The sequence below is a fragment of the Pristiophorus japonicus genome, chromosome 22, assembly GCF_044704955.1.
Source record: "Pristiophorus japonicus isolate sPriJap1 chromosome 22, sPriJap1.hap1, whole genome shotgun sequence".
Taxonomy (NCBI): Eukaryota; Metazoa; Chordata; class Chondrichthyes; family Pristiophoridae; genus Pristiophorus; species Pristiophorus japonicus.
This window is the reverse complement of record NC_091998.1, coordinates 66,083,467-66,105,039: the sequence shown is the minus strand read 5'-3', so window position 1 is coordinate 66,105,039 and position 21,573 is coordinate 66,083,467. Positions and strand designations below refer to the sequence as shown.

Below are 21,573 nucleotides of genomic sequence, written 5' to 3'. Positions count from 1 at the left end.
AAACCTCTCCGCCTCTCTACCTCTCTTTCCTCCTTTAAGACACTCCTTAAAACCCACCTCTTTGACCGATCACCTGCGCTAATTTCTACTTCTGCGGCTCAGTGTCAAAAAAAATGTTTTTAAATCTCATAACACTTTTGTGAAGCACCTTGGGATGTTTTACTACGTTAAAGGCGCTGTATAAATACAAGTTGTTGTTGTCAGGGAAAAAGAAATAGGTGGAACATAAAAACGAGATGGTCACGTGACCGGGTCAGATGACATGTATAATGTACACTCGGTGTGTTTAATGACTCCGTCTCTCTCTCTGTAGATCGGATACACACCGCTACACCAGGCAGCACAGCAAGGTCACACGGACATCGTTAACCTCCTCTTAAAGCACGGAGCCTCTCCAAATGAGATCAACACGGTGCGTTACCAAACCCAGAATCTTTCCATTTTTTTGTGTGTTATTTGCACAGAGCACCACCAGTGATGATGGCCCTGGGCAGCTGGTTGGACTGTGTCTGCATGAGGGAGCTGAATTAACACACGCACACGCACAAGGTGGCTGAATGACCCTGGGAGATGATGTGTGACTGTTAATTCAGCACATTGTCGGAGCTCAGTAACTCCTCTCAGCCAGGCCTACGACCACTCGCTGCTTATACACAAATATTCCAGATCTGGGATAAAAACAGACAGGAGCTAGAAAAGTTTGAAGTAATGTCTGTGCTTTGTGCTTTTCTGACACCTGGTCATGGCAATGAGCAGAAGGCACTAGTCCCTTTGACTGTGCTGAGTTAGCAGGTCTCTGCCAAGTGGAAGTACAATTAACCTCAGCGCTCCTGGATTAAGCGAGCAAAGATAGTCCAGGATTCCAGCTCCTGATCACTCTCCAGCAACTCCTGCGGGATGTGGAGACAGGTTGGGGTCCACAGACTGAGGAGCCCAGCAGTAATGCCACCTCCCTAAGTTCAATAACCAGGCGGCGCTCACCTGTGAATGATGATCACGCGAGTGAGGTACAAGGGATACAGCAAGTAATCAGGAAGGCAAATAGATAGTGGGCCTTTTTTGCAAGGGGGATAGAGTAGGGAAGTCCTATTACAATCGAGGGTATTGGTGAGGCCACACCTGGAGTACTGCGTACAGTTTTGGTCTCCGTATTTAAAGAGGGATATACTTGCATTGGAGACAGTTCAGAGAAGGTTCACGAGGTTGATTCCTGAGATGAAGGGGTTGTCATATGAGGAAAGGTTGAGCAGGTTGGGCCCATACTCATTGGAGTTCAAAAGAATGAGAGGTGATCTTATTGAAATGTATATGACTCTGAGGGGGCTGGACAGGGTAGATGCAGAGAGGATGTTTCCCCTCGAGGGGGAATCTAGAACTAGGGGGCATAGTTTCAGAATAAGGGGCTGCCCATTTAAAACGGAGATGAGGAGGAATTTCTTCTCTGAGGGTCATGAATCTTTGGAGAGCTGTAGAGGCTGGGTCATTGAATATATTTAAGATGGAGATAGACGGATTTTTGAGTGATAAGGGTGTCAAGGGTTATGGGGAGCGGGCAGGGAAGTGGAGCTGAGCCCATGATCAGATCAGCCATGATCTTCTTGAATGGCGGAGCAGGCTCGAGGAGCCGAATGGCCGACTCCTGCTCCTATTTCTTATGGTTGTCTGGAGTCCCTGGAACTACACTCCAGCCACGAGGCAGCACCCCCAAAGAATCCAGGGGAGAAAGCCGGCAGGTAAAAATAGCGAGGGTGAAAAATGCAAATTGTGTTTTGAATGGTTTCAGTGTGCAATGGGGTCGTTGCCCAAGGTGGGCTTGTTTTTGGTCGTCCGTTCTGTGTGTGCGCTCGATTCTGACACCAAGCACTGTGCTGATCTGCTTTCAGAACGGCAGCACCGCGCTAGCCATCGCCAAGCGGCTGGGCTACATCTCCGTGACGGACGTCTTAAAGATCGTCACTGACGAAACCATTGGCACGGTGAGCATGATCAGGAACAATGGAGGTGTGGGTGAACGCGATCAGAATCCCTCTTTCTCCGCCGGATGTAGTCGCTAATCCTGTCACAGTTCGGCCCCACGTGCCAGCTGGAGATATTAAATGGTGTCAGGCAGCTGTGGCAGACCCTTGGCGGTTTGTTTCACGCCTACCTGTTTGGTGGTAACCGGACGGGTGCAGCAATTCAAAACCAGGGAGAAATTCGTTAGCGCCTCATTTGGGGCGGTAACCCAGGCGGAGCGGTAATTTGAGCGTGAAAAAATTTGCACCTCCCGCCCAGAAATTCATCAGAATCGGCCGAGGGGCTGACGGGGACGCGAGTCAGCTGTGGCACACTGCAGCTTGGGGGGGGTGAATTGCGAATTGCGCATGCGCGGAACTCTGAGTCAGATCCCGGGAAAAGACGTGGCATAGCAATGCAGCCGCCAAATTTTTTCAAATCACTTGTTTGCAAGCTGCGCTGTTATGTCTGTCTGCCGCTGCAAACTGGAAGGCTCCCGCTCCGTGCTGTGTGTAAACACTGCGCTGACTGCGACCTCCGAGAGAAGCACTTCCTCATCCCTTTAAGTAGCCGCCAGTCAACGACTCTGCCAGCCGGCTAAAAAAATAGCCATAACCACTGACCTTGATCCCTGGACGCTCCCGCCTCGGGACTCCCGATGTCCCGCTACCTTTCCCTGGCTGTACAGACGCAAGCCGGTAAGGCCACCGACCTCAGCGAATCTCACAGCGGCGGCGGCGGCAAGGGGGCGTGGCACGCTCGATGATGTCACCACGTGGGTGGCGGTAGAGCACGCAGCGGTACGCTTTGGCACCGCCCCCACTAAATTTAACGTGAGCCAAGGAATCCGGTCGCCGCCAACGGTGAGCACTTAGCCACCCGTCTCCGACGCTAATGGGCGGTGTTAGAGACTGAATTTCGACTCCCAATAGACGGGCAGCACCAGGGGTGAAAGCTGTGCCTCAGAAGAATGGAGTGACCATACCCTGCGGCAATACATTCACCGGGCCATGAGGAAGTGCTCAGGATACAGTGAGGTAATCCAATCCAATCTTTCTTTTTAATTTATTCATTCACAGGATGTGGCCGTCACTTATTGCCCTCGAGATGTTGGTGGTGAGCTGCCTTGACAGCTGAGTGGCTCACTGGGCCATTTCAGAGGGGCAGTTAAGAAAGAACTTGCATTTAAATAGCGCCATTCAGGACCACCGGACATCCCAAAGCACTTTACAGCCAATGAAGTACTTTTTGACGTGTTGTCACTGCTGTAATTAAGGAAACACGGCCGCCAATTTGCGCACAGCAAGCTCCCACAAACAGCAACGTGATAATGACCAGATAATCTGTTTTTGTTATGTGGATTGAGGGATAAAGATTGACCCCAGGACACCGGGGATAAGTCCCCTGCTCTTCTTTGAAATAATGCCATGGGATCTTTTACGTTCACCTGAGAGAGCAGACAGGGCCTCGGTTTAACGTCTCATCCGAAAGACGGCACCTCTGACAGTGTAGTACTCCCTCAGCACTGCATTGGAGTGTCAGCCTAGATTTATGTCCTCACGACCGTGGAGTGGGATTTGAACCCACAACCTTCTGACTCCGAGGCGAGAGTGCTGCCCACTGAGCCACAGCTGACACAACTACATTGTGGTGGGTCTGGAGTCACATATAGGCCAAACCGGGTAAGGGCGGCAGATTTCCGTCCCTGAGGGACATTAACACCACACGTGTCTGTGTTTTCCTGACAGACTATCATGGAGAAGCACAGGCTGAGCTTTCCTGAAACTGTCGACGAAATCTTAGATGTTTCGGAGGATGAAGGTGAGTGATGCGTTCAGACAGTGACACCTCTCGGTGACAATCCCCACCTTGTTCATTCCGTCATTCCAGGAGCGTAGAAGCATCTTCTTTGAACATAGCCTGGCGCACTGCCGCCTTCTGTATGGGTTACACCTGGGTTGCCTGAGAAAGGTACAGAGGTAGATTAGTTTGTGGATTGTTATTCATGGAGGGTCCTCGATGTGAGGTGAAGGGTCTGCACTACCAGCAAACTACTCTGATCCGGAGCACATGCATACCTCAAGTCATTTGCTCAACCGAGCCCTTTGGGACTTTTATTTTAATTCATTCCTAGGATGTGGGCATTGCTGGCCAGGCCGGCATTTATTGCCCATCCCTAATTGCCCCTTGAGAAGGTGGTGGTGAGCCGCCTTCTTGAACCGCTGCAGTCCGTGTGGTGAAGGTGCTCCCACAGTGCTGTTAGGGAGGGAGTTCCAGGATTGTGACCCAGCGACGATGAAGGAACGGCCGATATATTTCCCAGTCAGGATGGTGTGTGACTGGGAGGGGAACGTGGAGGTGGTGGTGTTCCCATGCACCTGCTGCCCTTGTCCTTCTAGGGGGTAGAGGTCGCGGTTTTGGGAGGTGCTGCCGAAGAAGCCTTGGCGAGTTGCTGCAGTGCATCTTGTAGATGGTACACACTGCAGCCACGGTGCGCCGGTGGTGGAGGGAGTGAGTGTTGAAGGTGGTGGATGGGGAGCCGATCAAACACTTTCAACATTCACTCCCTCCACCACCGGCGCCCCCTGGCTGCAGTGTGTACCATCTACAAGATGCACTGCAGCAACTCGCCAAGGCTTCTTCGGCAGCACCTCCCAAACCCGCGACCTCTACCACCTAGAAGGACAAGGGCAGCAGGTGCATGGGAACACCATCACTTTCACTTTGCAGCATGATAACAGCATATAACTGCAAGTATTATTTGAAAAGTATTGCAAAAGACTATAAATAGCAATGTCCATAGGACAGGTCTTATTTCTTACACTATTGCCATGATTATAGAACATTATTCAATAGTGACCTTTGAATAATGTTCCAATATAGCAGAAAAATTACACTCTGATAATGTGAAAATATTCTCAAATATTAAAGTAGATGTACGTGCAGCTATGTTCAGATGCAGTAAACACAGGCAATACAAATTGATGTAAATCACCGATTCAATGTGCTGTGGGATATTTCGCCTTCCAACAATGTTTGGTCAACAAATGTGAGCCTTTTCCCTTGAGCCATGGTGTGGCGGTATTGTCACCAGGCACTGCAACCCTTCCCATTCAGTGTCGCATGTCGAGAGTCACATCTGACAATTATTTGCCATTCCTTTAGCGGTGATCTGATTGAGGTTTCTAAGATAATGACGGGATTAGACGGTTTTTCAGCTGACAGTATATTTCAATTAAATAGGTTTGGCAGGACCAGGGGTCACAGGTTTAAGTTGTATGGGGCTAGATCCAGGTTAGATGTCAGGAGCTGGGTCGTTTCCCAGAGAACAGTAGCCCTCTGGAACAAGCTGCCGTTCCATGTGGTGGATGCAGACTCAGAGTTCCTTCAAGCGAAAGCTGCCTTTGTTTCTGGCTGCGGCAAAGATGAACTCTTACAGAAGGTAGGTACTGCAGGGAATTTAATGGCCAGAGTGATGTCCTAGACTAGATTCAATCGTCTAGATGGGTCGGAGAGGAATTTCCCAGATTTTTTTTCTCTCAAATTGGCCTGGGTTTCTTATCTGTGTTTTTGCCTCTCCCAGGAGATCCCATGGTTCGGGGTGGGGTGGGGAGTATATGTTGTGATACACAAGGTATCGCAGTGTGTGGGACAGGCTCAATGGATGAGATGGTCTTTACCTGTCCGGCATTGTTCGTATATTCATAAGTGGTATTTGTCAAGTGGAATACACTGTGTCAATGGGAACACGTCATGGGCTGGGAAAAAAGTGTGAATAAATACTCATAGCTTGGCAAATACAAGTTATAGAGAAAGCTAAATAGACGGGGAAAGTGTGTGAGGCCTGCAGAGAGAGCAGGAAACGCGTAGAAGAGAAGGGAGACAGTGGGGAAGAGAGTTTGATAAAAAGAGGGAAGAGTTGAAGACAAACAGATACGAGAATGACAATCGGAGAACACGTGTTTAGAATGGGAAACATTGGCGACAGAAATGAGATAGTGGAACATGTCAGAGGTACACAGTGAGGAACTGGACAGAAAAACGTGGAAGACAAGGCAGGGCAAGTGGAAGGAATTCAAGTCAGAGACAAGCAAACACTCAGTTAACAAAGAAAAGAAAGACTTGCATTTATATAGCGCCTTTCATTACATCAGGACGTCCCAAAGTGCTTCAGGGCCAATGAAGTACTTTTGGAGTGTAGTCACTGTTGTAATGTGGGAAAAGCGGCAGCCAATTTATGCACAGCAAGCTCCCACAAACAGCAATGTGATAATGATCAGATAATCTGTTTTTGTTATGTTGATTGAGGGATAAATATCGGCCCCAGGATACCGGGGATAACTCCCCTGCTCTTCTTCAAATAGTGCCGTGGGATCTTGTACGTCCAGCTGAGAGAGCAGACGGGACCTCGGTTTAACGTCTCATCCAAAAGACAAAAAAAGGGAACGGATACAATTTTTAAAAAGCAACTTCACAGGAGATTGACTAGTTGCGGCTTTGCGAATACAAACTGGTTGTCAACTGACCTGAATTAATTTTTAACTTGACTAAATCTTTGAGAATTTCGGCCAAAAGTAATTAAACAGTGAGGTGGATAAACAGCAAAAGTACTACGGATTCGGAGATGGGATAAGCACTGTGTTAGTTGCCAGCTGCCTAGCTGTATCAGTCTTCAGCCATTTCGATATATGGAGTGTTGCTTCTGATCACTCACCTGTCAAAAGAGAACCAGTAATTGAGAACGTTAGTGAGGGCGTAGCCAGTATACCTTTCATAAGAAATAGGAGCAGGAGTCGGCCATTCGGCCCCTCGAGCCTGCTCCGCCATTCAATAAGATCATGGCTGATCTGATCATTGACTCAGTTCCACTTCCCTGCACTGATCCCCATAACCCTTGATTCCCTTAATATCCAAAAATCTATCGATCTCTGTCTTGAATATGCTCAAAGACTGAGCCTCCACAGCCCTCTGGGGCAGAGAATTCCAAACATTCACCACCCTCTGAGTGAAGAAGTTTCTCCTCATCTCAGTCCTAAATGGCTGACCCCTTATCCTGAGACTGTGACCCCTGGTTCTAGACTCCCCAGCCCGGGGGAAACATCCTCCCTGCATCTACCATGTCAAGCCCTGTCAGAATTTTCTATGTTTCACAATGAGAACCTCTCAAACTCTAGAGAATATAACGATAACAACAACAACTTGTATTTATATAGCGCCTTTAACGTAGTAAAACGTCCCAAGGCACTGCACAGGGAATGTTATAAAACAAAACAAATACATTTGACACCGAGCCATATAAGAAGAAATTACGGCAGATGACCAAAAGCTTGGGCAAAGAGAAAGGGCTCAGTTTTATCCAGTGCCGATTTTTTGGGGCCCAACTGCGCCAACAAAAAAAAGTTGAGAGTTTTGCGGTTTTAACTTGTGGATATGGCCCTGTGCACATTGTCCTTAAGCTCTGTGGGTGGAGCCTAAGTTATACGCCAAAAAGATGGGGTTGCCAGTGTAATGAGGGACACACTGCGAGCTGAGGCTGGAAAGTGAACCGTACAATACATTCTGGTCTCTCACAGCACCCCGCACATTGCCGCTACTTAAGGCAGCAGCTTACCAACATAAAGTATTAAAGAGTATTTGTGCCAAAAATCTATCCTGTAATCTGAATTGGAAAGGCCCCCCCCCCCACTCCTTCCCCCACCCCCCAGCCGGAGCCCAGTGCCCCTCCTAGCCCAGGCCGAATGCCACCCACCCCCCTCTCCCCCTCTTCCGCTACTGTCCCAGCCGTGGAACTGCATCTTATAAGCTGATTCGCTTACCTATGCCGATTTTCTTAACTGCCCAGAAAGTTTCTCACAGTGGTCACATACGCTGTCTGAACAAAAATCGTAGTTGGCCAATCTTGCTTAAATGGCCAAAATTGGCGCGGGTGGCAGGTTACGCCCCCAATGAGGTAAAAAAAAATCATAGCCTAAAAAAAATTGTACTTAAGTGAATTAGGCTGGCTCAGAAACTTTGGGGAAACTTTGAGATTTTAATTTACTCCAAAAAAAAACGGTGCACGCCAAAAAAACATCGCAGATTATTGGGGAAAATCGAGCCCAAAGGTTTTAAGGAGCGTCTTAAAGAAGGAAAGAGAGGCGGAGAGGTTTAGGGAGGGAGTTCCAGAGCTTGGGGCCCAGGCAACAGAAGGCACGGCCACCGATGGTGGAGCGATTATAATCAGGGATGCTCACGAGGGCAGAATTAGAGGAGCGCAGACATCTCGGGAGTTGTGGGGCTGGAGGAGATTACAGAGATAGGGAGGGGCGAGGGCCATGGAGGGATTTGTAAACAAGGATGAGAATTTTGAAATCGAGGCGTTGCTTAACCGGGAGCCAATGTAGGTCGGTGAGCACAGGGGGTGATGGGTGAGTGGGACTCGGTGCGAGTATAGGCCTAGTCTACTCAATCTCTCCTCATAGGACAATCCCCCCGTCCCAGGAATCGGTCTAGTACAGCTGTTCTAGGTGGCCGGAACCTGGCCGTGGAGTTAACTGTCTGTAAGTCTCACGCTCTGTCCCTCCTTCACAAGATGTCAGTGTCTGTCTGTATGATCGGGGCGGGGGGCTCCATCCTTAGACTTGTCGTGTCTCTCTCCCAGTATGTCCTGAATAAGGTGATGCAGTAAACACAGTGCACGGGGTTGTGTGTGCGCTGATTACCTTTGGTGAAGGTCTAAATGTTGCTTCTCTTGCTTTCTAGGGAATCCCCACACTATCCTAGGTATGTGTATGCTTCTTGCTTCCAGCACCCACCACTCTGGCCAAATGTTCATTTCATTTGGTGTAAAAACTCCCATTCCCAGGCTGCCTCATGCTCCAGAGCATTGACCCAAAATCAGAACAAAACCATCTGCCTTTCTCTCCATTCCATCGATCAGCCGTGTTCACATTGCCTCCCAATGTACCGCCAGCTTTGGGGACATCTCATTGTCTGAATGCATTGCTACCATTCCAGCTTTGGGGTGGGAGGGTTGGTTAAGTAGCTGTTTACTGAAGCTTTTCCATTCAGCTTTTGTGGGGGTGGTTTTAAGTATTATTTTAGAACTTGCTGTGCAGTAATTATACAGCGCTAATATGCACTAAGGAACTACGCCACTTGAGTATGCTCACAAGTTGGTCGAGCTCTTGAGTTGCTGATGTGTGGCACCGTGAGCATACGGTGGTCGGTACCCGAGGTTGTGGCCGCAGCAACTTGCTTTCGAATCCGAGTCACGGCGCAGCTCGCTTTATCTTCTGTCCACCTGTGGCATCCGCAAATAGAGCACAGGACAAAGATCCATTCTCCTGGGCCTGGCCAAGGTGGCCATTAACCAGTCGAGGGAGCATTCAGCCCGACTGCCTGCCTCTCTTCCGTGGCTACGTTTGCGCCAGGGTGTCCCTAGAGATGGAGCACGCGCCACAGGTACGCTCGCGGCCTTCCGCGAGAGGTGAGCGCCAGAGGGATTGGAGTGCATCATCACCCCCGGCAACCAAACTTTTACTTGAACTAAGATTCCTTTAAAGCTTTATTTGGAAATCTGTGGGTTCTAGCTCCCTTACCAACAGGGGGCACTTGATTCAAAGTTACAATTAAAATAGTTGTAGAGCTGTTGTATTGTGAGCCAGTCACGTGATGTTCACACAGCTCAATAAAACCCCAGCCAGTTGGGTTCGGGGGATCCACGATGGGGCAGGTGGTTGTGAGCCTGGTGGATGAACTGGTAATGTGTCGTGTGATTGTTAAACCTTTGCTAATAAACCAGCTAGTTTTTAATAGAAACATAGAAAATAGGTGCAGGAGTAGGCCATTCAGCCCTTCTAGCCTGCACCGCCATTCAATGAGTTCATGGCTGAACATGAAACTTCAGTACCCACTTCCTGCTTTCACGCCATACCCCTTGATCCCCCGAGTAGTAAGGACTTCATCTAACTCCCTTTTGAATATATTTAGTGAATTGGCCTCAACTACTTTCTGTGGTAGAGAATTCCACAGGTTCACCACTCTCTGGGTGAAGAAGTTTCTCCTTATCTCGGTCCTAAATGGCTTACCCCTTATCCTTAGACTGTGACCCCTGGTTCTGGACTTCCCCAACATTGGGAACATTCTTCCTGCATCCAACCTATCCAAACCCGTCAGAATTTTAAACGTTTCTATGAGGTCCCCTCTCACTCTTCTGAACTCCAGTGAATACAAGCCCAGTTGATCCAGTCTTTCTTGATAGGTCAGTCCCACCATCCCGGGAATCAGTCTGGTGAATCTTCGCTGCACTCCCTCAATAGCAAGAATGGCCTTCCTCAGGTTAGGAGACCAAAACTGTACACAATACTCCAGGTGTGGCCTCACCAAGGCCCTGTACAACTGTAGCAACACCTCCCTGCCCCTGTACTCAAATCCCCTCGCTATGAAGGCCAACATGCCATTTGCTTTCTTAACCGCCTGCTGTACCTGCATGCCAACCTTCAATGACTGATGTACCATGACACCCAGGTCTCGTTGCACCTTCCCTTTTCCTAATCTGTCACCATTCAGATAATAGTCTGTCTCTCTGTTTTTACCACCAAAGTGGATAACCTCACATTTATCCACATTATACTTCATCTGCCATGCATTTGCCCACTCACCTAACCTATCCAAGTCACTCTGTAGCCTCATAGCATCCTCCTCGCAGCTCACACTGCCACCCAACTTAGTGTCATCCGCAAATTTGGAGATACTACATTTAATCCCCTCGTCTAAATCATTAATGTACAATGTAAACAGCTGGGGCCCCAGCACAGAACCCTGCGGTACCCCACTAGTCACTGCCTGCCATTCCGAAAAGTACCCATTTACTCCATTCTTTGCTTCCTGTCTGACAACCAGTTCTCAATCCACGTCAGCACACTATCCCCAATCCCATGTGCTTTAACTTTGCACATTAATCTCCTGTGTGGGACCTTGTCGAAAGCCTTCTGAAAGTCCAAATATACCACATCAACTGGTACTCCTTTGTCCACTTTATTGGAAACATCCTCAAAAAATTCCAGAAGATTTGTCAAGCATGATCTCCCTTTCACAAATCCATGCTGACTTGGACCTATCATGTCACCATTTTCCAAATGCGCTGCTATGACATCCTTAATAATTGATTCCATCATTTTACCCACTACTATTTTAATAGCAATGTGTTATTCTTAAGCAAAGAACCCAGGAAGCAAATACATTACAGACATATTTATCGTCTCAGATTGTCTGGAGAGGAGGGGGAGGGTCTCTTACCATCAGCTGACCTCATTGAAATGGTTTCCGGGAGGCCAACCAGTCAGTGACACTTGCAGCAGTCTGCTTGCCCAGTTGGACAGGGAACGAGGCAGAGTGAAGGAGGGGCCCAAAGAGGGAAAGAGAAGCATCCGGAACTTGTGAGGCATGAAATATTTCTTTCGGCAAAGATCCGAGGGCAATGGTTGGTGACCTCTTGACCCCATTTGATTTGCAGGGGAAGATGTCCTTGGAGGGGACGCGGGCAAATACCTCAAAATGGATGACTCGAAGGAGCACGAAGATGACTTCTTGTCTGCAAAGAAGACCACTGATTTTGACGTGTAAGGTTCATTGTGTCCGTGCAAGGACTGTGTTGAAGGCTGTTTGGTGGTGGGTGGACAGGCTGACATGTTGACACCGGTATCTCAGTCGATCAATAACCCAGTGTAAAGTGAGGTGATCTCTCGCTCCTTGGTGGTTCGAGGGCCACATGTTACCACATTGAGTATCTTTCAAACCATTTACATTCTGGTTCCTTTCAGCTGTCGGAAGCCAACCAAACCTCAGTAGAGAGACAAGACCAAATGAACTAGAGCAGGTACAATGAGTCATGATTCCAAGAGTGAAGATATTAAGAAGAGGGAAGAGCCTTTATGCCTGTTGAAGGCGGCAGGACAGGTTGAGAAAGCAGTTATAAAGGCTTACAGGATCCTGGGCTTCAGAGGCACAGAGTACAAAAATGTGGAAATTATGATGAACCTGCATAAGACACTGGTTCGGCCCCAACTGGAGTATTGTGTCCAATTCTGGGCACCACACTTTAGGAAGGATGTGAAGGCCTTAGAGAGGGAGCAGAAAAGATTTACGAGAATGATTCCAGGGATGAGGGACTTCAGTGACGGGGATAGACTGGAGAAGCTGGGGTTGTTCTCCTTGGAGCAGAGAAGGTGGAGAGGAGATTTGATCGAGGTGTTCAAAATCATGAGGGGTCTGGACAGAGTAGAGAGAGAGAGAGAAACCGTTCCCATTGGTGGAAGGGTCAGGAACCAGAGGGCACAGATTTAAGGTGATTGGCAGAAGAACCAAAGGCGATGAAAGAAAAAACTATTTTATGCAGCGAGTGGTTAGGATCTGGAATGCGCTGCCTGAGAGGGTGGTGGAGACAGACTCAATCGTGGCTTTCAAACGGGAGTTGGATAAGTTCCTGAAGGCAAAAATTGCAGGGCTACTGGGAAAGGGCGGGGGAGGGGGACTGGCTGAGAGCCGAATTGCCTCCTTCTGTGCTGGAACCGTTCTCCGATTCTATGACAGTGTATTTGGAGGAGCAAGAGAGGAACGTTAAGGGAAAAACGATATGAGTTTTCTTGTGTTTATCATTCTTTCCAGGTCATACTCTCCCGCTATACACAGAATGTCATTTGCTGCACCAGAAATTATAACTGCAAAGGACCATGTTGCAGTTCAATCAGAGCAGGTATGGATACAAAAAAAAGACTTGCATTTATATAGCGCCTTTCACGACCACCGGACGTCCCAAAGCGCTTTACAGCCAATGAAGTACTTTTGAAGTGTAGTCACTGTTGTAATGTGGGAAATGCGTCAGCCAATTTGCGCACAGCAAGCTCCCACACACAGCAATGTGATAATGACCAGATAATCTGTTTTTTTAAATGTTGATTGAGGGATAAATATTGGCCCCAGGACACCGGGGATAACTCCCCTGCTCTTCTTCGAAATAATGCCATGGGATCATTTACGTCCACCAGAGAGAGCAGATGGGGCCTTGGTTTAACATCTCATTCGAAAGACAGCACCTCTGACAGTGCAGCACTCCCTCAGCACTGCACTGGGAGTATCAGTCTAGATTTATGTGCTCAAGTCCCTGGAGTGGGACTGGAACCCACAACCTTCTGACTCAGAGGCAAGGGTGCTATCCACTTTAAAAAATATATAATTTATTCAACATTAAAAACATTTACAACATCGTGATCATTCATTGTATGATACAAATCCATTCCATCCCTCTGCACAGCCGTCCCTCCAACACATATTAACATCAAAACCTGAAGATTAATTTGTCTTATTATTCTATTGTACTTTAAAAAATGATCATAACCAAACCTTCTAGACTCTTTTATGATATCTTCATCCTAAAAGGTTTCTTGCAGACACAACACACGGCAACAACTGCTGCCATTTCTTCTCCCCCCTCAGTCCGTTCACATTAATCGAGACCAATGTAATCATGGCTCCAAAAGGAAGTGTGCCTGATAATCCCCCCATCATTTAATCTCCGGCCCTTCCCTCCCCTCATGCTCCTTCCCAACCTTTAGGGCAGCTGTTGTTTTCTCCTGCAGCCTCCGGCTCTTTCTCACCTCCTGTTTGAACCTTCCTGCTGTTTCAGCCTCTTCCTTACATTAGGTTTAGGCCGAGGAACTGCCCCTTCTCCCTCCTTCTGCCCCTCACTAACCTTTCCCTTTCCACATGATGCCCCCCCACCCCCCAATTCCATGTCTCCATCCCCCTCTGACTCCTCACTCTCGAGCTGTTCTGTAATCTCCCGTCCCTGATCCCCGTCAGATACAGAATCTCCCTGAGAGAGTCCTCCTGCTAACCTGGTTTCTCCAACAGTGCCACTCCCTTCGGCCTCACCTCCACCGCTGACCCTTGCTCCCCGTTTCTTCTCTCGCTGGGACAATGGTGCGTCTCCACCCATCTTGCTCCCTTTTGGTGTCTTTGTCGCCCCGCTCCCGTCCTGCTGCCCCTTTAAGGCTCCTGCCTCTTGCACCCTCTCTTGGTCTTGCCCCCTCCTGCTCCCCAAGATGTACAACTCCCCGTCTCGCTTTGGAGTATTTACACTTACCCCACACCCACCTCTGCTCCCCCCACGGACACCTGAAGCCGAGCCATATTATAACTCGACACTGTCCCTGACCCGTGGCCCCCGCTGACTTTGTCCTTTTCCACCGTACTTGGTGCATTTTCCACCTGCTCCATTTTCTTGCGCTCTTTCCTCATTCCGTTCGGTGGCTGTGTCCTCTGCCTGCTCCGCTCCTCCGGCCACTCCACTCACACCTCCTGCTCCTTCTCCCATCTCCTCATCACTCAAGGAGCTTCCCTCTGCCTCACACTCACAGCGGGTGGGGCCTTTGTGACACACCCCACAGCTCTCTGCCTTGCAGTTCCGAGCGATGTGTCCAGACTCACCGCAGTTATAACAGTACAGGTCTGGACAGCTTCTTACTAAATGGTCGTGTCCAAGACAGTAATAACAAACCTTCGGCTGGTTATTATGCAGAACCCGGAAGTACTGCACTCCTTCCATTGTCTCGAATTTCATGCCGTAGGGCAATGACTTCACCCTCTCTGGGAACCGCACCTTTACATAACGGGTTCCATCGGCTACCCACGTTCCAGGAGAGTATCTCCTCTTCATTGCCGAGCAAAGTTTAATGTCCCACGCCTCCAACATTTTTATCAGCACATCGGCATAAACGGTCAGGTTTAAGAATGAGACCACCGGCGCTGGTGAATATAGCAGAGATACATTGAAGAACTTCTCACCAACCTTCAGGCTCAGTAAAAGTCTCTCCACCTCCTCTCGGCCACTGACCATCACCTCGAACCCAACATTCGGCTTTGGTCGGCAGGCAATGTAACTTCCCTCACCGCAGTCCTCGTGTACCGCCCGGATAATATCCCAAGCTCGTACCTCCTTATCCCGGTACTGAACCACCACCGTGTTTTCTGTTCCAAACCTCCTGGGGTCCCGGCCCAAACCTTTGGGCCTTTTATTCTCCCTTCCCCCAACATTTTCGTCCCTGACTAAATTCATCTTGAGAACATTGTCCTCTGCGGGGCCCAGCACTCCGGGAGATGGCTTCTGTTTATCGGCCAAAAAGGCTCCAAAATCTGGAAAAAAACAATCCAGAAACCCACCACCAACTTTTTACAAACTGACTCCAACTCCCTGCAGTAATCAGCAGTACCTGCTCGCTCCTGGCCCCTCCCATCTTGAGAGTACTACCCACAGAGCCATAGCTGACACATACACCACGGCTATGTCAAGTATTCCTCCTTTGTATGTTGATCACAGGGCAGGAAGGGAAGCCTTTGACTTGTGACCTCACGTTGATCCTCCTCTCCCAGCTCCTTTCTTTATTGTCCCTCCTCCGATATTTTCTCCTGAGTAATTCCTGTCAATCCTCCATCCCCACAACAATTGAATCCAAGGTAAGCTGCCAAGATCATTAGCCACAGGGCGCTGGGAGGGGTGTATGGATGAGGAGTTCTATGCAATGAAATGCTCCCACATGCTCAATATTCGAGTATCAGAAAACATCTAGGGGCCGAAACTGCCCCCTCCTTAAGATCCATTACTGTCTCTAAGAGGGGGGGAATGGGGGGGGGGGGTGAGGGGTAAAGCCTTTCCAGCTGGGGGCAGGAGGATGGTCCGGCCCATCAGAACTTGCCCCGGGCCGGTTGTGGCGGAAATGGGTTCCCGTCCTGTCGGGCACTCGCCGACCCCTTACCGCCCCGCGAGGGAAATTGCCCGGTGGGAGCGGAGCCACCTCCGCTCGGTGCCCCCGACAGCTTTTACCGGCGGGAAGCTGCCATTGGCTGGGTGGCTGGAGAGCGCTCCGCCGCGGCCGCCATTTTATTTTAATTGTCGGGCCGACTCTGAAGCCGGCCCGACAATGGCGGCCACGGGTTCGCCCCGGTTTCGACAGCGCGGTGATTTCTGTTTGCCGCTCACCCTGTAGCGCACCCTAGTGGGACCGCCTGGGAAAGTGGGCGGTCGGAGCTGTCCCGGAGGTGGTGCGGGAGGGAATGTCTATCTGAGGTACGTGTGACTGTTTTTCTTTTGTTCTTTTTGCGAGTTATGTTTATGCGGGGTGAGCAAGGTGTTGGGAATGGTTTTGTTTTTTCCCCCGGGAAGCCTCTTTTCCGGCGCTCCGAGGCCGGCTGTTTAGCTCGGGATTCTCAGTTGCTCAGCCGGCCTAGTGCCCGAGGAGAGATGTACAACACCTCCCTTAGTGCTCCGCCCACACTCAGGGCCCACACTCAGGGCCCACACTCAGGGCCCACACTCAGGGCCCACACTCACGGCCCACACTCAGGGCCCACACTCAGGGCCCACACTCAGGGCCCACACTCACGGCCCACACTCAGGGCCCACACTCAGGGCCCACACTCAGGGCCCACACTCACGGCCCAGCAGATGAATTTTGTGGCAAACTATTTCCTGCCTCAAAATTTACCACCGCATCGCCATTGGGCCCCTACTTAGCCCCAAACCGAATTTCCACCCCAATGCCTGTTGTGGCCAAGGGAGTGACATCTGGGGAAAGCAACCCGCCAGGGTTTGAACGGTGGACTGTGAGGTCTGAGAGAAAGCTGGCTGACTGTTTCCTCAGGGGATTGATAAAGTCCATCAGAAGGCGGGCTGCACACAGCCCGTGTCCTTGGGCTTGGGCTGAAGGGGCTTACGTTGTCTCTTTTCGCACTTTCTTCATTTCTCCTCTCCTTGCATTCGGTCCACAGCAGCAGCAGCCCTCTGTCTCCATCTCCAAGGACTTTGACGAAGACTCCTTCACCCCCAGCAGCCCAGCCACCGAGACCTCCGACAACATCAGCCCAATCGCCAGCCCTATCCACACCGGGTAAGTGGGAGTCATCGTAGGGCGGTCCCTCAAACGAGGATGACTTGCTTCCACATGGGTTCACAGATGTTTCAATGAAGGACCCAATGTTCCAGATCCTGAACTCCAATTGAAGGGTGGAAGATGCCTGTGCGTGGATTTTTTTAACGTGGGGTGACCGTTGCACACCAGCCACCACACGGGCTTGACAGAGCTAGGTCTTGGTCCAGCGGCAAGGGTTAACCAGGACGACTGGAGACCAGCTCTGCTGCACGGGCCTTGTGCGCATATATAGTGGGAGTACGGGATTGACGGCTCTCTGTGTATTTGCGATGTTATTGTCTGCGTTTGGCTAGTTTTTGCGAAATCAAACTGTCCACATCCTCTCCACATTCTGTACTGGAAGAAATTAGTGTGCACTACATCATGCAGTATCTCTCTCTCATTTTCTTTTCATCAGCGATCACAGCAGCCCAGCTCCAGACATGTACCATATCACGAGCCTTATTGACAGTCCCATTGCCAGCATTGTACTTCCTGGGTAAGTGGGACTGGTGAGGACATGTGCAGCTCACCCTGTGCAGTCTCTCTCTCGCTCTTTCTCATTTTATTTTCTCGTTGTGGAAACGCTGGATAGAAATATCAGCTCCGCCCCCCCCCTCCTGGGGAAGCGAGGAACCGAGAGAAAACCGTGCAGCCTCTCGCTATATCTATCTCTGTTTTATATTTTACCAGCCTCTCCACCAGCAGTCCAGCTGTGGAAGCATCCCATAATGTCACTCCTGTTGCCAGCCCGACCCGGTCTGGGTAAGTGAGGACGGTAACCGTGCCGACAGCGAGGCTAAGCCGTGCCGCCTTCTTGTTGTTTCTTCTCCGAAGCCGCTTTCCTACCTATGCAGCTCTGCTTCCTCTTCCCCTGGCCCACACTCCTCCGGCCACCAGCTTTATCCTGCTCTGTCGGCAGCACTAAGACTCGCTCTTAATCCAACACCGCATGGGGCCAGGTATGGGCCATACAGAAGGTCGTGTCACAGGATCACGGGACAGACTAGATAGAGGGGCTGGGGTCACGGGCCAGACTAGATACAGGGGCTGGGGTCACAGGTCAGACTAGATACAGGGGCTGGGGTCACAAGTCAGACTAGATACAGGGCTGGGGTCACAGGTCAGTCTAGATACAGGGGCTGGGGTCATAAGTCAGACTAGATACAGGGCTGGGGTCACAGGTCAGACTAGATACAGGGGCTGGGGTCACGGGCCAGACTAGATACAGAGACTGGGGTCATGGGTCAGACTAGGTACAGGGACTGGGGTCATGGGTCAGATTAGATACAGGGACTGGGGTCATGGGTCAGCTAGGTGCAAGGCTGGGGTCATGGGTCAGACTAGGTGCAAGGCTGGGGTCATGGGTCAGACTAGGTACAAGGCTGGGGTCATGGGTCAGATTAGATACAGGGACTGGGGTCATGGGTCAGCTAGATACAAGGCTGGGGTCATGGGTCAGACTAGGTGCAAGGCTGGGGTCATGGGTCAGACTAGGTACAAGGCTGGGGTCATGGGTCAGACTAGGTACAGGGACTGGGGTCATGGGTCAGACTAGATACAGGGACTAGGGTCATGGGTCAGCTAGATACAAGGCTGGGGTCATGGGTCAGACTAGGTGCAAGGCTGGGGTCATGGGTCAGACTAAGTACAAGGCTGGGGTCATGGGTCAGACTAGGTACAGGGACTGGGGTCATGGGTCAGACTAGGTACAGGGACTGGGGTCATTGTGTTTTGATGGTTGCTGGAGATGCAAATTCAAAAATTAATTGAAAACGTTATGTAAAACCAATCAGTGTTGAGGATATCCACCGTAAGTCAGGCTGATACCGGGGCTAAACGGGTTTAATTATGAGGACAAGGTTCATAGAATAGGCTTGTATCCCCTGGAGTATGGAAGATTAAAGGGTGATCGAATTGAGGTGTTTAAGATGATTGAAGGAGTCAATTGGGTTAATAGAGAGAAACTGTTTCCTACGGTAGGGCGAGTTCAGGACAAGGGGCATAAGTTAAAATTAGAGCCAGGCTGTTCAGTGGTGATGTCAGGAATCACTTCTTCACAAACGGTTGTCGAGAGATGGAACTCTCTCCCCAAAAAGCTATTGAGGCTGGAGGTCAATTGAAAATGTTAAAATTGGGATTGATAGATTTTTGTTGGGTAAGGGTATTAAGGGATGGGGAACCAAGGTGGGTTGAAGTACAGATTTAATTGAATGGCGGAACAGGCTTGAGGGGCTGAATGGCTGTTCCGGTTGCTAGAGGGAGAGAGAGTTTCCATCGACAATAACTGCTTCCCCACTCCGTCAGAAACAGGTGGATGCTGCTGGGAACTGTAATGTATTTGCTTCATGGGTTCTTGGCTCAAGAATTCATAGCAACACACTGCTATTAAGAAGTAGTTGGTTTATTAGCAAAGGTTTAACAATCACACTACACATTACCAGTTCATCCACCAGGCTCACAACCACCTGCCCCATCGTGGTTTTATTGAGTCTTGTGAACATCATGTGACTGGCTAAGCCAATCACAATGCAACAGCTCCACCAACCTGTGAGCATACTCACGTGACTACAGTACATGAGATGTAAGTGCTAGTTTCTGTGTTGCCCCAGATATAGTACTGAGCTCGTCAAAAGTGCAGGTGTTTGGCCAGGAGTTGGCATTGTGACATCGTCAACCCCTACATTGAAAGGTACCATGCCCAGCCTTTACCTGGCATCTCTGTACATTTACAGGAATTAGCAGCTGTAATGTATGCACCTGTGAGGATGTTCACAGGTCTGTTAGCGGAGGGGAGCGGGCAGGTCGGAGGGCCTCCTCGTAGGACTGCTTCTGGGCCTGGCCAAGGGTGCCATCAGCCGGTCCAGGCAGCGGGCGGTCGAGGGGGTCGTTCAGCCCGACTGCCTGCCTCTCTTCCGCGGTTACATCCGAGCCAGGGTGTCCCTGGAGATGGAGCACACGATGTCCACCGGTACGCTCGCGGCCTTCCGTGAGAGGTGGGCGCCGGAGGGACTGGAGTGCATCATCACCCCCGGCAACCAAATTTTAAATTGATTGTGTTAATGTTCCAAAATGTAATTTGTTAGTTTGTCGGTTTTAGTGTCCCTTTAATAAGGGGGCACTTTATTTTATGTTTTACAAAAATAGTTGTAGAGCTGTTGAGTTGGGAATGGCTTTGCCAGTCACGTGATGTTCACAAGACTCAATAAAACCCCAGCCAGTTGGGTTCGGGGGATCCACGATGGGGCAGGTGGTTGTGAGCCCGGTGGATGAACTGGTAATGTGTAGTGTAATTGTTAAACCTTTGTTAATAAACCAACTAGTTCTTAACAGCAATGTGTTGCTATGAATTCTTAAGCAAAGAACCCATGGAGCAAATATATGACAGCAGCGAGAAGCACACCAAGCCTTGTGCAGGAGCAGATGTGAGCGCCGTTGTTCCCGTTTAGTTGGTGCGTAGCGAACATGCACAGAAGCAGAGATGGAAAGATAAGCGCCACATTGTTGGTCCTTACCGAGTGTGTGCTGGACTTGCACAAACTATGGCAGCACATATGCACAAGCAGGGCAGTGTGTACAGTGCCTGTACAGAGGGGGCAGGGAGACACACACAAGGTGTACAGTCGAGGAAGGGGTGAACTACCAGCTTTGATTCAGTCTCACAGCTATATTAACATGCTCATTGAGCTGCAAACCTGCTAAAGAGGCAATAAGCAGGCTTTTAATTGCTGAACAGCAACGCCAAACCTAATAAATATTCCCACTCTCCTGTGTTTGGAGCGTCTCATTCTCTCTCAGCTTTGTTTTAATGACTTTCCCAATGAGTGCTGACAGGCTCTGTGCTTATACCGCATAAGCTTGAAACCATCATCGTGATCCTCAGCTTGAAATATCTCTTCTACTTGTGCGAAGAATGACGTTTTTAATTTACACGACAAAATAATAAAAATTCACAGCGGGGCTGGTGCAGGGGAGTGCGGGGGAAGATGGAGCGATGCAGAAAGCAGAGTTTTTAGATTGTGACTACAGCACTGGGCGAGCGAGATGGGGGTTTGGGGACTTGTTTTTACGCAGTGCTTGTGAAACTGCAAGCTGATACCTCTGCAGTCCGGGCCTGGAATACTGAGATGGAAGTATCGGGATGATCAGGAACGGCGGGACAGGCTTCAAGAACAAGGGGACGTAGTCTTAAATTTAGAACTAGGCAATGATGGAGGGAAGTTGGGAAGAACATTTTCACGCAAGGGGGGAGCGAGAGGAAATCTAGAACTCTCTCCCCCAAAAGGATACAGACCCTGGGACAATTGCTGTTAGCATTCAAGACCGAGACCGATAGATTGTTGTTAGCTCAGGGTATCAGGAGAGATGGATGGAAGGGAGTTGAGGTACAGAGCAGTCATGATCTAAGTAAATGGTGCAGCAGGCCCGAGGGGCTGAGTGGCCTCCTCTCGTTGCTACGGGCAACAGCTCCCACCAGTCCCTATTTCTGTTGTATCACCTGCCTTGGTTGGACGGACAACAAAAACAGCCGTGCCTCTTGCTGCAGCAACCCTTTGGGGCTGGAAAAATTACATCAAATAAAAACTGCACTTTACCTTAAGAAAAAAAATGGGCAAAGACGAGAACAGCTGAG

The 21,573-nt window shown here is 49.7% G+C and overlaps 1 protein-coding gene across 14 annotated transcripts in view; it reads left to right on the top strand.

Annotated features, from left to right (window-relative positions):
* Positions 1 to 21,573, top strand: part of LOC139235126 (ankyrin-1-like) — a 303,602-nt gene that overhangs the window by 176,310 nt on the left and 105,719 nt on the right. For 9 of the 14 annotated variants that reach the window (XM_070866335.1, XM_070866331.1, XM_070866326.1 and 6 more), the window contains 8 exons: positions 314 to 412; positions 1,884 to 1,976; positions 3,744 to 3,816; positions 11,492 to 11,597; positions 12,643 to 12,730; positions 16,801 to 16,919; positions 17,359 to 17,439; positions 17,634 to 17,705. In XM_070866335.1, coding sequence (XP_070722436.1) covers positions 314 to 412; positions 1,884 to 1,976; positions 3,744 to 3,816; positions 11,492 to 11,597; positions 12,643 to 12,730; positions 16,801 to 16,919; positions 17,359 to 17,439; positions 17,634 to 17,705 — 731 coding nt within the window. The remainder of the gene's footprint in view (positions 1 to 313; positions 413 to 1,883; positions 1,977 to 3,743; positions 3,817 to 11,491; positions 11,598 to 12,642; positions 12,731 to 16,800; positions 16,920 to 17,358; positions 17,440 to 17,633; positions 17,706 to 21,573) is intronic. The other 5 variants (XM_070866334.1, XM_070866328.1, XM_070866323.1 and 2 more) reach the window with 4 other exon arrangements.